This window comes from Rhinatrema bivittatum, chromosome 3 (genome assembly GCF_901001135.1).
Source record: "Rhinatrema bivittatum chromosome 3, aRhiBiv1.1, whole genome shotgun sequence".
In the NCBI taxonomy this organism is placed as follows: Eukaryota; Metazoa; Chordata; class Amphibia; order Gymnophiona; family Rhinatrematidae; genus Rhinatrema; species Rhinatrema bivittatum.
In genome coordinates, this window is record NC_042617.1 from 5,646,529 (window position 1) to 5,663,025 (window position 16,497).

Here is a 16,497-nt window from a genome sequence, read left to right on the forward strand (position 1 = left end):
GGGTTACAGCACCGCAGGATAGGGAATGGAGAAATGACTTGCCTGCTAATTTTGTTTTCCTTAGTGTAGACAGATGGACTCAGGACCAATACATCCATGCTCCCCTGCCAGCAGATGGAGACTGAGTCAAATTTCACCCTAGATTCCCCCTGCAGTGACCTCAGTCCTTCAGTATTCTCTTCAAAAGCCATTGTGGACCTACTATTGAAAAAACTTGGATTTAAAATATCATTAAAAAGGGATAACCGTAACTGACTCAACCAAACACTGAACCAGAGTAAGAATATAGATGCCCTGATCTAGGGACTGGATAACTGTTTACCCATAATCCCTTAGATCGATATCCACTCCATGGGGGAGGAATCCCTGGCACCATTCTTGGGCAGCCGAGGGCAGGATGCTGAGTCCATCTGTCCACACTAAGGAAAACAAAATTATCAGGTAAGTAATTTCTCCATTCCCTAGCGTGTAACCAGATGGACTCAGGACCAATGGGATGTACAAAAGCTACTCACGATCTGGAGGCTGCCCGCAGTCTGGTTAATATCACCCTTGCAAAGGCTGAATCCTCTCGGGCCTGAACGTCCAGGCGATAGAACCTGGAGAAGGTGTGCACAGAGGACCACGTCGCCACTCGACAGATATCGACAGGAGAAAGCAGTCTAGCTTCTGCCCATGAGACCAACTGAGCCCCAGTGAAATTTCTATTTATTTATTTAAAAATCTTTTCTATACCGTCGCTAACTCATCTACCATCGCAACGGTTTACATGCTGGCACATAAATTAATGCAGGGAGAAGCGTACTGTAGTACATTCTAACAGGTGCCGTCAAGGTTCGGTTACAATAAATCATTAAATACAAACAATTGTCAGTGAAGTTGGTCATGACCAAGTGTACCAGAGAGGTACTGTTTATGGGTAAAATTCATTATTCATAGTGTTACAATTATGTTTGTACTGATGTAGAGTTCATAGACCTCTCTACTGTATGTTTCTAAGTGTTGTGTACTGGTGCTCTTCTGCCTATTCCTGTATATTTTCTATTCTCCAGTCTCTTTATAAAATGCTTGTTTAAAAAGCCATGTTTTTAAACTTTTCTTAAAGGTTTTGAGATCTCTTTGTAATCTGATCTCTAGAGGCATTGTGTTCCAAAGTGTGAGGCCTGCTAATGATAAGGCCCTTTCTCTCACTTGGGTTAGTCTTGCTGTCTTTACTGAAGGAATGGTTAAGAGAGCTTTATTTGCTGATCGAAGGTTTCTGTGTGGGACGTGTACTCATAATGCTATGTTTAGCCAGTCTGATTTTTCATCATGTATTAGTTTATGGATGGTACCATAGGGCTTTGTATTTAATTCTGTGTTCTATGGGTAGCCAATGTAATTCCGCCAGGGTTTCGGTTATATGGTCCCTCCTCCTTTTTCCCGTCAGTATTCTAGCTGCTGTGTTCTGAAGTATTTGCAGTGGTCTTAATGTTGTATTAGGTAGTCCTAACATAAGGGCATTGCAGTAGTCAGTGCTGGAAAAAACTAGTGCCTGAAGTACTGTTCTGAAATGATCTGGTGTTAGTAGTGGTTAAATGAGCTTTAACCTGAGAAGGTAATGGCTTTCCTGCCTCCACATAGGCTCCCATGACCGCCTCAAGCCAGCGAGCTATGGTAGCCTCTGAAGGTGGGCCTAGCTTCCTTCCACCGTGAAGGACAAACAAACAGGTGGTCTGTCTTTCAGACAGTTCTGAAACTTCCAGATACCGCACCAAAAGTCTACTGACATTCAAATGAGGGAGGAGGCGGTATTCTTCCGTGTCCTTCTGCTTATCTAGGGATGGCAACGAAATGGACTGATTCAAATGAAACTCCGAGACTACCTTGAGCAAAAAGGATGGAATAGTACGAAGCTGTAACACTCCTGGAGTCATCTGGAGGAACGGTTCCCGCCATGACAATGCCTGTAGTTCAGAAATGCGACGGGCCGAGCATATAGCGACCAGGAACAGAGTTTTCAAGGCTAATAAATGCAAGGAAAGACTGCGCAGCGGCCAAAAGGAGGGCCCTGCCAAAAATTCTAGATTAAGATTCCACAAGGGAACCAGCGACTGTAGGGGTGGCTGGAGGTACTTCACCCCTTTCAGAAAACGGGCCCTGTCCAGACCAGCCGATAAGCAGGTTCCTTTTACCTTGCTCCTGAAATAAGAGAGCGCCACTACCTGGACCTTCAAGGAATTAAGTGTCAAACCTTTATTCAAGTCGTCCGGCAAAAATTCCAAAATTAGTGAGATTTTGACCGCTCGAGGGCGGGGCATCGCATTTCTTGCACCAGGCCTCAAATACGCTAGGGTCATAGAGAACTTCCGGGCGCGGAGTAAGGTGGCAATTACTGCCGCAGAATATCCTCATTTCATCAGGCGAGCCCTCTCAAGAGCCGGACCATAAGACAGAAGAGCCGGATCCTCATGAAGGGCCGCTCCCTGCTGTAGCAGGTCCCTGTGCGTTGGTAGGCACAGGAGGGGGGCTTCCACCAGGAGTCTCCACATGTCCACATACCACGGACATCTGGACTAATCTAGAGCTACTAGTAGGACTAATCCCCCATGGTGCTCAATTCTCCGAATGACCCTGCCCAGCAGGGGCCATGGAGGGAAAGCATATAGCAACTCTTCTTCCAGCCAGGTCTGAACGAGAGCATTGATACCCAGGGTCAATTGATTTCTTCTGCGACTGAAGAATTGGGGAACCTTCACATTGTGAGATGCGGCCAACAGGTCGATGGACGGGAGACCCCAGGGATCTGCTGAAAGGCTCTGGGTGACAACACCCACTTCTCCTGGTTCCAAACTCTCCCTGCTTAGACTACTATGACATTGACTTTTCCTGTGATGTGGGAGGCTGAGATCAGCTGTAGATGTATTTCCGCAGATTCCATAAGGAGATCTATCTCCTGGTTACTTGCTCGCTCTTTGTTCCACCCTAGCAGTTGATGTAGGCTACCGTCGTTGTGACATTACATGGACCGCATGACCCTGGAGTCTGGGGCTGAATTGTAGATATGCCAATCTGACTGCCCACGGTTCATGTTCCAGAGGGCCTCTTCCTCGGTCCAATGTCCCTGGGCTGTCAGTTCCTGACAGTGAGTTTCCCAGCCCCGGAGGCTCGAGTTTGTTGTGAGGACTAGCCAGTTTGGAGAGGACAGGGGTACACCCCTGCTCAGATGAGCTTCCTATAGCTACCACCATCGGTAAGTGAAGGCGAATCAAACAGTCTTGAGACAGTGTTGAAGTGGTCGCATATGTGCCCTCGCCCCACAGTACTACCTCCAGGGTTGCCGCCATCAACCAAGAACTTGGAGATAGCTCCACACTGTGCTAGTCAACTGATGCACTTGGGACATCACCTTCCTTATCCGCATTGGTGTCAAACCGGACTCCCTGATATTCCAAGGACTGGGAGGGCTTGAGATTGCTTTTGTCCAGGTTTACGACCCAATTGAGTTCCTGAAGCAAGGAGGTCACCCGGAGAGACTCTTCCACAGACTTGGCCCGGAACAACCAGTCGTCCAAGCACGGGTGCACCAGGATTCCCTCTTTTCTCAATGCTGCAGATACGATCACCATAATCTTGGAAAATATTCTGGGGGTGGTGGATAGGACAAAGGGCAGGGCCCGGAACTGATAATGGTGACCCAGTTGCACAAAGCCTAGGAAACTTTGGTGTACCTGACTGATTGGAATATGTAGGTAGGCCTCAGATAGGTCCAGGGAGGATAAGAACTCTCTCAATTGTATGGCCATTATCACAGAGCATAGGGTTTCCAAGCGAAAATGATTCACTCGTAGAAGTCAGCTGACGCTCTTTGAAGTCCAGGATGGGGCGAAAGGAACCTTCCTTCTTGTGTATGATGAAATAGATGGAATAACGACCCATATTTTCTGGGGTGCAGGTACTGAGATTATAGCCCTCATCCTGAGGAGCCTTAAAAGTTAGTCTCCACTGCCTGCTTCTTATGTTGGAAGTGGCAAGGAGATATGAATATGTCCCAAAGAGTGCTGTGAAATTTCAGCGCATATTCTTTATAGGATCTCCAGTAGCCATTTGTCGGAAGTGATTTCGACCCACCTCGCGTGGAAGAGAGACAGTCAACCCCTTCTCTCTTCATTCCGAGGATGGGTCGGCAACTTTTTATTGGGAATTTGAGACGAACCTAAACCCAAACCTACCCCTCTCTTGGGCTGTCTACTACGAAAGTACTGATACCTCCCAAAGGGCCAAGACCTCTGAAATGTCAAGTTTCTGTAGGGGCAAAAGTGTTGGAAGCCCCTGAATCAAACCCTCACAGACGAGGGGCACTGTAACTGCTTTCTCTTATCTTCTGGTAGCTGGGGAACTGGAGACTCTCCCCATTTACTGGTCAGCTTTTCCAATTCATTTATGAAAAGAAGTGATCCTTTAAAAGACATCTTGGTAAGATTTGCCTTGGAGGTTGCCTCTCCTTACCAATTCCGCAGCCATAGCTGTCTTCTGGCTGCCACCACTAACGCCACTCCTCTGCCTAAAGTAGGGATTAGATCTGAGCCTGCGTCAGCTAAAAGACGGCGTGGTGGGTTGCAAAACCCCTCTGGAATTCACCCCCGAGTCATCCACCACCCGAGAGAGGAGTAGACACGAACGAGCTACCAGGGCACAATAAGAAGCAATCTGTAAGGTCATTAAACTGCAAAGGCCTGTTTAAGGATGGACTCCATCCGTCTATCATGCGCATCCTTTAAGACCGCTCCTCCCACTACTGGGATAGTTGTTCGCTTAGAGATGGCACAGACCAGTGCATCCACTTTAGGGAAATGCAAATGCTTTCTCACTGCCGGAATCAGTGGGTATAGAGCTTCTAACGCTCATCCCCCTTTAAAACTTGTTTCTGGTGCATGCCTTTCCAGATCTATCAATTCCTGGATGGCTTCCAATACTGGTAAATAGCAAGAGGCTTTCCCTAGGGAAATCAAAATGGGGTTCTTCTTTGGTTCCATCATAGGAGTCTGCCCCAGGAACTCCCAGCATCTTCAGGGAGTGGGAAACCAGGGCCGGCAATTCGTCTCTATGGAAAAAGCGTAACATGGTCCGATACGGTTCTGACTAATCCACATTCTCCTCTTCGTCCATTCCATCCAGGTCCCTGCCAGGGATACCCTTGTTGAGTCGAGGCTTGCCTCAATGTCTGCTGATAGGACTGGCAGAGGGAGGGCTTACCAGCTGTGGTTCTGTCCGGACAGGGGCACGTGAGGTAGCAGACTGCACCTGTACGAAAGCTTGAAGACCCTGGGAAAATTCCACCCAAGCGAAGGCAGCCAGGTCCTTGCCTAGCCCAGGAGGTACTGGGGTAGATGCCGCTGCATTTCCCTTTCCCATGGATGACCCAGACCCAGGGGTACATCCAGTTAAGGCTGTGGCTAACCCATCCTCTGAATGGTTGAAGCCAGGCTTAGCAAAGTCCGGGAAACCAACACTCCCTGGGCTTCCTCACACTGCTGACATAAGTTGGAATCCAGGTCAGACTATTAAGTCCTAATATTTATTTATTGAGTTTTATATACCGTCATTCGGTAGAGCCATAACAGTTTACAGATTATGTATTTATCTTAGTTGAGCAACGGTAAAAATATGTGAACATTACGTTTTCTTAGCAGTTGTGTAACAGTAAAACAATATATGACAAGCAGGCAAAGAAAAAGGCACTTATGTTTCTTTGCTGCTGGAGCCAATGGTGGCAGTAAATGTGTTCTGAGTCTTGCGCATAAAATTTTATGCACACAGATTCTGGGCGCCTAGGCAGGACACGGCAAGACACATGCATAGCCCGTGCACCCGGATTTACCTATATTCTGCGCTTAGTAAGCTGTGCTTATGTATGCGTGTGACGTTATGTGCACAGCATGTGCGCAGAACTGACCAATTGCATGTACCGACGTTCTGTGGAGGGCAGTATGGCACGTTCAAAGACGCACGCAAGATGGCGCTGCAGGACTATCACACTGTGTGCCGACCAAGCCTAAAGCGGGGCCCACCATCTCACTGGGAGGTCCACTTCCTCTTAACCCAACGGGATCGGGAACGACGTCAGTACAGCAAGCCAAGCAAGGAAGGAGGAAGTCTTACCGAAACACCTCCAAATGTCGCTGAATCAGGAGGTAAATCATCTTCTAGCTGAGAACAGAGACAGTCTCCAGCTGCTGGGGGAGAGGGCTTTGGCCATCACCACCGCCTTTCTGCTGCTTAAGCAGAAAAGTCCACACTGAGAACCGGCTACAGGACCAAGGCACACCTCTGAGGGATCTCAGAAATCACCTCAGGAATTCTCAACTGGGGGAGGAGTCCTTTAGGTATCACCACAGCAGAGTGGGACTCAATTTTTCCTCCAATTTAAATGTAGAATTTCTCCTTCCAAAAAAAAGTATAGCGATCCCATTAGGAGAGGTACATCCATCATCTGCTGAAGACTGAGAAATATTGAAGGTCTGAGATCACTGCACAGGTTATCTAGGGTGACGACAGGTTTGAAATCTGACTCCGTCTCCATCTGCTGGCAGGACAGCATAACCCATTGGTCCTGAGTCCATCTGGCTACATGCTAGGAAACGACAGTCACATAGCACAAGAATGATGGCTTCATGTAGAAGTCAGAAATAATGACTGCATGGCTGTTTTATGAGCCATGATACTGCATAACTGGTGGTTGTCCATGTGGTTGGTGTCTGAAGATCAACCTTGGCACTGCACTGCTGGCAGGTGTGCACATGGTTGGTACCTGAAGAATAAGATGTGACAAGAGGTTATGTGTCAGGTCAAGGCCCAGAGGATCTGCCATAGTACTATAAGATGGTACCCATCGGATGAGCCATGGTTAGTCCCCCTGGGTAGCCTTGCATGAGAGATGGGTGTGCGTGTGGTTAGTGCCTGCAGGATAAGCCACAGCGGGGCAGAATGAGATGGGAAGGTAACGCACCATTGAGCATCTGGACCTCGATAACTCCAGGAGAGAAGCACTTTCTCAACGTCTCTGCCAGTTCCCCCTCTATGGGCTGCAGCAGTGAGATCTCAGGGAGCAGACGGTAACTGGCTGTGGCCACTGGTGAGAACTTGGCATGGTCTTTGCCTATAAATAGAGAGAATCAGGAATTATAAAAGAAACCAAGTTTGCGCATCTGTAAACAGGGTTTCTCCATCAACATCAGGATAAAGTCAGTCATAATGTGTGGTGACATCACTGGACATGGATCCAGCTCTCAGAACTCAGCGAGTGCTTCTAGGCACGTGTGGCAGTTCCTGTGTGCACTCACAGCCTCATGAAGCCCTCAAAATTGCTAGAAATGGTTTGGGGTTTTTTTCTGGTAGAACTTAAAAAGTTCTGTTTAGGAGCTGCTGAGACACTGCTGAAAAAAAGGAGTCTTGCATGTAAAAAATACTGATTGGGAAACTTATCCAGATGAAGAAAGACAAAAGCTCATGTAGTGACCGCACACAAAGTCTAAGCCATGAAAGTTGGGTCCACGTTGTCACCATCAGATGACATCTTCCACATGTTATGGCAGATTTATTCCTGCTTGTTGACAGAGACCTGATTCCAGCAGTTCACCACATCCCTCCACAGGGGCATGAGGGGCACAGAGGAGAAGAGTTTTCCATCCCCTAAAGCACCAATCTGAGCAGACACCCACGCCTGCATCCCAATGTATTTTGCAAATAATGTACACACCCCTTTCCTCTGGCTTCCCCAAATGCATGCACACCACGCCCCTTGTATTCTCCTATCTATACATACTCCCTTCCCCAACACACACACAGACACGTACTGACCGATGCCCTTGACACAATGCATGCAGAGATCCAGCTCCTGCCCTGGACGCAGCTGTGCAATCAGTATGTCCTCGTGCACAGGCCGGATAGCAGCATCGGGAAACATGTCCGCCTGATTCCCGAGCGGAACCCACTGCATATGCTTCGTATACACTAGACAAGAAAGAAGAGACAGTGACACAATGGAGAACGGAGTACAGACCTGAGCCCAAGAAGAGGTGACAACATGCAAACAAGACTCACACACACAGCTCAGAGGCCCAAGTGTAAGAAAAGGCAGTGGCACCGAGGAGTGGAACGCACACCTCAGCAAGAAGAGACGTGGCACAGACTGAACAGGACCCGAGCCTGGGCTGAGGGGCACTGAAGTACATCTGATGAGTGCAGTGCTTTAAGGCTGGTTAGTAAGTCTCAATGGCGGTATGAGTATTTCCATGTAAGTGCAGCTGACTAATGATGGTTGCAAGGGTAAGCAGGTAGAAGAGAAGCCTTCAACTGAATGTTTGTTAGTTTTTAGGTTGATTTATGGATGCTGTTTTATGTACTCTGCCTTGAACTTTGCAAGTCTTTTTTAAAATAGAAAAATTGGTTCTTACCTGCTAACTTTCATTCCTGACGTGCCACAGATCAGCCCAGACTCCTGGGTTTTGCCTCCCTTCCAGCAGAAGGAGACAGAGAAAGTTTTCCAGCCACCACCACACAACCTTGTGTGCCACCTGCAGTCCCTCAATATTGACCTGTACCCAAGCCAAGATAAAGGCCACAATAACTAATACACTTGAACACAACCCCTGTAACGAGCAGGAGGAAAGTATATCCTTGCAATGGAAAAACCTTTCCAATCTTATTAACTGGAAGAACATTAATGAAACCTGAGTAATTCTTCAGCATATTTACAATCATAGTGCGAGCGGACTCTCCCCCACAGAGAGGGTAGAGCTCTGGACTGATCTGTGGTATTCCAGGAATGAAAATCAGCAGGTAAGAACCAATTTTCCTTCCCTGTTCACCCCCAGATCAGTCTAGACTCCTGTGATGTACCAAAGCTTCCCTAAATAGGGTAGGACTACGAGAGTCCCGCTCAAAGAGCACTCAAAGCTCATGTCCTCCGGAGCCTGAACGTCCAAGCGATAATGCTTGGCAAAAGTGTGCAATGATTTCCAAGTGGCTGCCCAAAAAATCTCCTGCAGCAACGCCTAACACTACTCAGCCCAAGAAGCCGCCTACAACAGAGTAGAGTGAGTCCTTAACCCTTCTGGAACAGGGCGCCCCTGACAAATGTATGCCGAGCCTATAGCTTCCTTCAACTACCGCGCAATGAGACTTGGAAGCATCTTTGCCCCTTTTTTGCACCACTCCATAGTGCAAAAAGATGATCCGATACCCTGAAACTATTAGTGATTTTGAGATACTGTAACATCACCCATTTTACGTCCAAAAACCGCAAATCCCTAGTGTGCGGCTCTGACACTTCCAGATTTGGAAAAGCCAGAAATTCCACAGATTGACTCAAGTGAAAAGTCGACACCACCTTCAGAAGAAAGGAGGGTACCTTAAATAACAAAATCATGGAGTCTGAGATCTTCAAAAAGGCATCTCTACATGACAAAGCCTGGAGCTCCGAAATCCTTCAGGCGGAACAGATTGCCACTAGAAACACAACCTTTAGGGTGAGATCCTTCACAGTTGCTCTTCTTAAGGGCTCAAACGGAGCTGCACACATGCCCTTAAGGGCCAAGTTTAGGTTCCAGGAAGGACATAACTTGTGCACCGGAGGATGTAAATGCTTCACCCTCAATGAAAACGCACCACATCAGGATGTACAGCTAGGGAAATTCCATGCACCTTGCCTCAAAGGCAGCCTAAAACCGCCACCTGCACTTTGAAGGAGATAAAGGCCAAGCTTTTCTTTTTTTTTTTTTTTTTTTTTATATTTAAGGTTTTTTATTGAACCAACAAGCATGTACATTCCAAACATTGAATGCAATTGTACACTGAGTATGCACTTGTAACTGGAATAAACAAAGCATGTACAGTCCAAACTTCAACAGTAATTGTAAACAGTGTATGCACTTGTAAATTGAATAAACAAAGCAAATACATTCCAAGTGTTGTATGCAATTATTAACTGATTATGCATTTGTAAATTGAAGAAACAAAGGGAACAGCCGGGCCCGGATATGAGAAAGAGTAACAGTTCTAAATAGTCCATACCGGCGTTCCCCACCCACAGACTACGCATGGTTCTTTTAACTATTATACCCAGCCCCCGCCCCCCCCCCCCCCCACCCCCCAATGCTTCACATGTACACGAAGACAATTCGAAAGGAAATATACAAATGAGGCTTATGCCAAGAGAAGTAACGAAACCAGCTCAATAGGCCCTGGACGAACAGAACTAGAGGGGGACCATTCCTGGGTCAAAAGAATATTCAAGTCACCGGAGCCCCAGACACCTGGGTAAGCCAGTGTTGGTAGGGAAACCAAGTTCTCTTGAAGTGGGACACTTTCTTGTGTTTATACGCCGTAATATGGGATAATCTATAGATCCTCCGAACTTTACACTGAATGTCCTCTATTGTAGGGAGGCAAGGGGATTTCCACAAACGCGCTATCTCACAGCGGCTGGCTGTAAAGATATAATGTGCTAACTGATTAGAAGGCTGCGGCATTCCAGAAATCGCCCGACCCAGTAGCCCGTTGGCAGGAGTAAAAACAGGACTGCCAGGAAAGAGAGCACTGAGCCATTGATGCACCTTCCCCCAAACCACTTGAACGTGGGGGCAGGCCCACCACATGTGGAAAAAAGTGCCCTCCTCCATACAGCCTCGCCAACAGGTATCTGGATATAGAGGCATATATTTATGCAATTGGGAAGGACACCTATACCAGCGATATAACAGCTTATAGGAATTTTCAATGAGAGAAGCCGCAATATACCCCTTACCCAGATTCTGAAATATCAAATTCCAAGTTTGAGGGGACCAGCTAACCTGTAGGTCTTGTTCCCAAGCCCGTTGGAATGGGAAAACAGTGGTGTCCTGTAAACCTAACATGCGATACAATCGGGACAAGGTTCTAGTACAGCCATGCGCCCTCTCACACAGTTGTTCAAAGTCTGACTCACCCTGGGCCAAATGTGTAGCAAGCAGGTTAGTCTTAGCAAAATGCACTAATTGAACAGGAGTACCTGGCCGACTCCGGAGATCAGCAAAAGGGCGCAAAGCGGAGGAGCCCCAAATATGACCCCATATCCTGATGCCCCGTCTCCTCCATTCGGAGAAGGCAGCACTCTCAAATCCCGGACAAAAATCTTTATTAAAGTAAATTTGCGTACTGGTGTGATATGCCCTAGTGCCCACTAAGGAAGCACCATAACAGTGCCATAACTGGAACAACATGCGTGTAGAAGGGGGCAGAACAGAATCGAGGTCTACCAGCCATGTGTGTTTAGGTTGCCAAATAAAACTACTGAGCGGTATATCCCCGATAAGTTCCTGATTAAAAAGCACCCATTGCTTGGGACGTCTAGTCAGGTGCAAATCCACCAATTTTTTAAACTGAGCTGCTCTAAAGTAGCGGAGAAGATCCGGCACTCCCAGACCTCCTTTACATTTAGGCTGGTGAAGGATTCGCCGCGCCACCCGCGGCCGACGTCCCCCCCAAATAAAATGCATGCAACGCCGTTGCCACTGTTTTAACATTGATACCGAAACTGGGATAGGGAGCGTCTGGAAAAGATACAATAATTTTGGAAGAATATTCATCTTAAAAACAGCCATTCTTCCCAGCCACGAAATCTGGTATCTGTTCCATTCCTCCATATCCTTAGAAAGTTTATTCCATAGAGGAGTATAGTTAATGGAAAGCAAATCCTGAGTTGCACTTAATTGAATCCCTAAGTATTTAATTTGGGATTTGGCCCATTTGAAAGGAAACAACTCCTGGAGAAGATTAACGGATCTGGGATGTAAGTTAATGTTGAGGATCTCCGATTTGTCCCAGTTAACCGTGAAACCAGACACCCGCCCAAAAGCCTCCATCTCTTCAATTACACAGTCGAGGGAAGCGGCTGGGTCAGTAAGCGTGAACAAGATGTCATCAGCATACAACGCAATTTTTGTGGTAAAATCCCCCACAGTCACTCCAGAGATAGTGGCATTGCGACGGATGCGGATGGCAAAGGGCTCTAAAAAGATAGCAAAGAGGAGCGGGGAAAGTGGGCACCCCTGCCGAGTCCCCCTGCCCACCGTAAAGGGGGCGGAATAACCTCCATTAATCTTCAAACACGCCCGGGGGGCATTATAAAGCTGACCCAACCATTGCAGATATGAGGCGCCAAAACCCATAGTCTCCAAGGTGTGAAAAAGATAAGGCCAATGCACGCGGTGAAAGGCCTTGTCCGCATCAATGGACAAAGCCACTGTTGGAATCCTATGTCTTTGGGCATACCATACAATATCAATAATTTTGTGGACATTGTCTGCGGTAGTTCGACCGGGAATAAATCCTGCCTGGTCGACCCCTACCAATTGTGAAATAAAGCAATTGAATCTATTCGCCAAAATTTTTGCGAGAAGCTTCACATCAATGTTCAGCAGGGAAATGGGCCTATAGGACCCACAAACAGAAGGGTCCCGGCCAGGTTTGGCTAGTAAAGTAATCCCAGCCGTATTAGTCTGGGCAGGCAAGGTAGCCCCAGCCCGCAAAGAGTTAAAAAACTTCAATAAGGTGGGAGATAGGGCCGTTGCAAATCGTTTATAAAACCGGGGTGTGAACCAGTCTAGGCCGGGCGATTTTCCCACCTTCAGGGAATTAATAGCTTCTTCTAATTCAAGGGCCGTAATTTCTTTATCGAGAAATTGTCTTTGGGCGGAGGTCAGCTGGGGAAGAGGTAGCCGAGAGAGGTAGTCCTCAACTGAGGCCGCCTGTACGTCGGTTGCCCCCTTATATAACGTCGAATAGAAGTTGTGAAAACAATGCCTAATGGCGGTGTTATCGGTGAGAAGTCCCCCCGATTCATCCTTAATTTTGGAAATGTGAGTCTGAGCCTGCTTCCTTTTAAGACTATGAGCTAAGTAACGGCCAGCTTTATTCCCACCCTCAAAAAATTGCTGTTGGGCCAATTCCAATTGATGGGCGAGCCGCGCGGAGTCTAAAGCCTCAATTTTACCCCGCAGCTCCTGCATCTGACCCCGCAGGGCTCGGGAATCCCCCCCCCGCATATGAGCCTGCTCCAACCCTGCCAGCTCCGTCAACAAAACCTGGCGCTCCCGCTCTCGTAGCCGCTTGATGTGGGCGGCCCGCGCTATACATGACCCACGTACAACACATTTCAAGCATTCCCATAGCGCCCCGTCCCCCACATCTCCTGTATCATTGAGGCTAAGATAATCCTGGATTTCCTGAGATAACTGTTTCTGGAACAAATCATCCTCTAACAGAGAATCATTCAGCCGCCAAAAACGTTGGCCGGTATCTGACTGACCCACCGCTAGTTGGAACCAAATGGGAGCATGGTCAGACCATACTTTAGGCTCAATCTCTACAGTGTGAACAGCATTAAGTTTAGTCTTATCAATCATAAACATGTCTAAACGCGAATAACTGTTGTGTGGGGGAGAGAAATACGTGTAACAGCGAGATGTGGGAAATCGGGAACGCCAAATATCCACCCCAGCTGTAAGAGTAAGAATCTTTTTTAAGGCTTTCCGTGCAAGGGCCGGGTCAGCGCTAGACCCAGTCGAGTTATCCAATCGAGGATTAAGCGTGAGATTAAAGTCCCCACCCAAAATAACACTACCTGATGCATGGGTTGCCAGCATTTGGTATAGCTGCATATAAAATGCTTCCTTCTGAGAAGTGGGACCATATACAGAGCATAAAGCATAAGGTTCCCCGCCCATCATGACATTAAGGAGCAAAAATCGCCCCTGCGAATCAGCAAAGGTATTCCACACCTCAAATTGAATATCTCTGTGGAACAGAATACCTACTCCTGAATATTTAGAATCAGGGGTCGCTGCAGCCCAAAATTGCGTCGGGTATTTATCTGAACGCAGTAGGCCCTCATATCTCTTACGCAGGTGGGTTTCCTGCAAGTAAATGATCCCGGCAGAGAGACGCTCTGCCTCCTGGTATAAGAATTTTCTCTTCCTGCCAGAGTTTAAACCCTTAACATTAAGGGAAAGAAAGGTAATCGTAGCCATAAGTTTCAGATCCTTTCACCGCGCACCACCAGCGGTGACCAGCAGTATACACCAGATGAACCTAGCTTCTCCCAGGATAGGGCCATAGAATTCCCCGATGCATGTGAGCCCAGGAGCACATCAAGCCCTAGCAACCTCATCACCCCGTTTGTAGTGTGTACCCTGTGAAGCAAATACCCCCAACCCCCCAAGTACCCTGGATGGATTCCCACCCGCCAGGATAAAAGTAGGGAGGAAGTTACCATGCCGGAGAGCGGTGCCTCCCATCCCCCCAGAGCGCCCCGTCATGACACTTTTAACATTATCTGAGAAAACTGAAACTGCAATCACCCAAACCAGTACCAAGTCCTACAGTCAAGGTAGGGAAAAGCTTTAAAAACGAAAGCCTGGTAAACCGGCCCATGAGGAACAAAACAAACTAGCCATCCAGAAAGTTCAGGTGCCTGCTGCCTCCACCCCAACTTCACTGGCATTCCTGCGGAGCCGACGGCCTCCCTTGTTGACACGTTGCCATCTCGGCGCAGCTGGTTTCACTTGAGAGGTTCCTATGGCTGTCGTCGTCGGTAAGTCCACCGGGAGTCCCAGTTCTTTTAGAACTTGTACCGCTGCATCCAAAGTACGGACTTTGTGGGACTTCCCTTCCACCTGAAACCACAGGCTAAACAGGAAAAGCCATCTGTAGCGTATGGATGCCGTGGTGAGGGCTGACGTGACCGGTCGGAAGGAAAGGCGCTTGCGGAGCGTGCTAGCTGCCAAATCGGCATACACAGAGATCTCGTTGCCTTCCCAAATCCAGACGCGTTGGCGCCTGGCGGCTGCCACAAGTTTCTCTTTATACACGAACGAGTGGAAACAGACCACAACATCGCGGGGCCGATTCCCAACCCTGGGACCCAGAGATCTATGCGCACGTTCAACTTGCGGATCAGTTGGGATGCTACCATCTTCAGTCGCCGAACCTTCGAGAATCAGAGAACAAATTTTTGGAATTATAAGGGCACAGTCCTGGTACTCCTCCTTCTCCGGGATTCCCTTGAAGCGGAGATTGCAGCGTCTGGACCTGTTCTCCAGGTCTTCAAGTTTGTCCGCGAGATCCATCTGCGCAGATTGCAATCCGGCCACCTCTGTCTGTTGCAGCTGCCAGCGTTCCTCCTGGTCATCGAGCCTCGTGTCCGCCTCGTCTAGCCGCCGGCCTAGGGCCGCATGGTCCTCCCGCATCTCTTGCAGCGTTTCTGCAATCTCCGACTTAAATACTTTGATGTCTCTCCGCAGCTCCATAAACCAGGAGCGCATCTCCGAACGCAGAGGACGATCTGAGTCCAGGAGCTCCGGGGTGATCCCCTCAGTCTCTGAGTCCTCCGTCTCGGCTGCCGCCGCCATTTTAGATTCAGGGAGGTCCGGGGCGTCACTGCCTTTAGTATATGAGTATTTTTTAAAATCGACCGGTTTTTTCCTTTGTGCCATGCTCCTGCCGGTATCCGCTGCTGGAATCGCTAAAAAACGATGCGATTCGGGGGTTTTTTCTCAGGTTTCGCTGCTTAAAACGCTCCGGGGGCAGAGAGCTCCGCTAAAACCCTCCCGGCATGGGAAGTGACGTCACTTCCTCCAAGGCCAAGCTTTTCACCAACCCTACCTGCAAGAAGGTTAAAATGTACACCACCGACGCCTAAGGGGACATCACTCTCTGATCTACACATCAAGACTTAAACTCTCCAGATCTTCACATAAGCCAAGGAAGTAGAAGGTTTTCCAGTCTGCAGCAGAGCAGAAACGACATCCTCTGAATATCCTCTCAAGTGCTTCCTTGCAAAAGCCAAGCCACGAGATAAAAGCAAGCCGCTTGATCCGAAAATATGGGACCCTGGTGAAGAAGCTTCGGTAGATAATAGTTTCAACAGCCGGTCCACCACCACATTGACTAGATCCATGAACCATGGCCACAGTGGCCACTCTGGCACCACCAGAATCATCTCGCCTGGATAATTTTCTATCCATCATAACACTTTGCCCACCAGTGGCCATGAGGGGGAACACAAAGAATTCCCCAAAAACACAAAAGAACCAAGGCATCAACCCCTTTAGCTCAGAGATCCCACCGGCAACTAAAAAAGTAAGGCACCTTGGCATTCTGCCGAGTTGCCATCAAGTTCATGTGGAGAACCACCCATCTGCAACGGATGAGACACATTGCCTCCTCCGACAACTCAACTCCCACTCTCAGGGGTCCAGCTACTGCCAGCTGAGAAAATCCACGTGTGTGTTGTCTATCCTGGCAAAGTGAGATGCTGCTAGCAATGCCAGATGCTGCTCTGCCCAGTGAATTAGCTCATGGATTTCTTGAGCCACTGCCAGACTCTTGGTTCCACCCTGTTGGTTGATATAGGCCATCGTATTGTCCGACAGGATCTGCACCAGCCGAATGCGTAACACAGGCAGAAAGGCAAACAAT

The 16,497-nt window shown here is 48.2% G+C and overlaps 1 protein-coding gene across 2 annotated transcripts in view; it reads right to left on the reverse strand.

Annotated features, from left to right (window-relative positions):
- POLR1C (RNA polymerase I and III subunit C) overlaps positions 1–16,497 on the reverse strand; it is a 61,364-nt gene that overhangs the window by 8,871 nt on the left and 35,996 nt on the right. For both annotated transcript variants that reach the window (XM_029592837.1, XM_029592836.1), the window contains 2 exons: positions 7,840–7,992; positions 6,989–7,138 (listed from right to left, as the gene is read on the reverse strand). In XM_029592837.1, the coding sequence (XP_029448697.1) occupies positions 6,989–7,138; positions 7,840–7,992 (303 nt within the window). The remainder of the gene's footprint in view (positions 1–6,988; positions 7,139–7,839; positions 7,993–16,497) is intronic.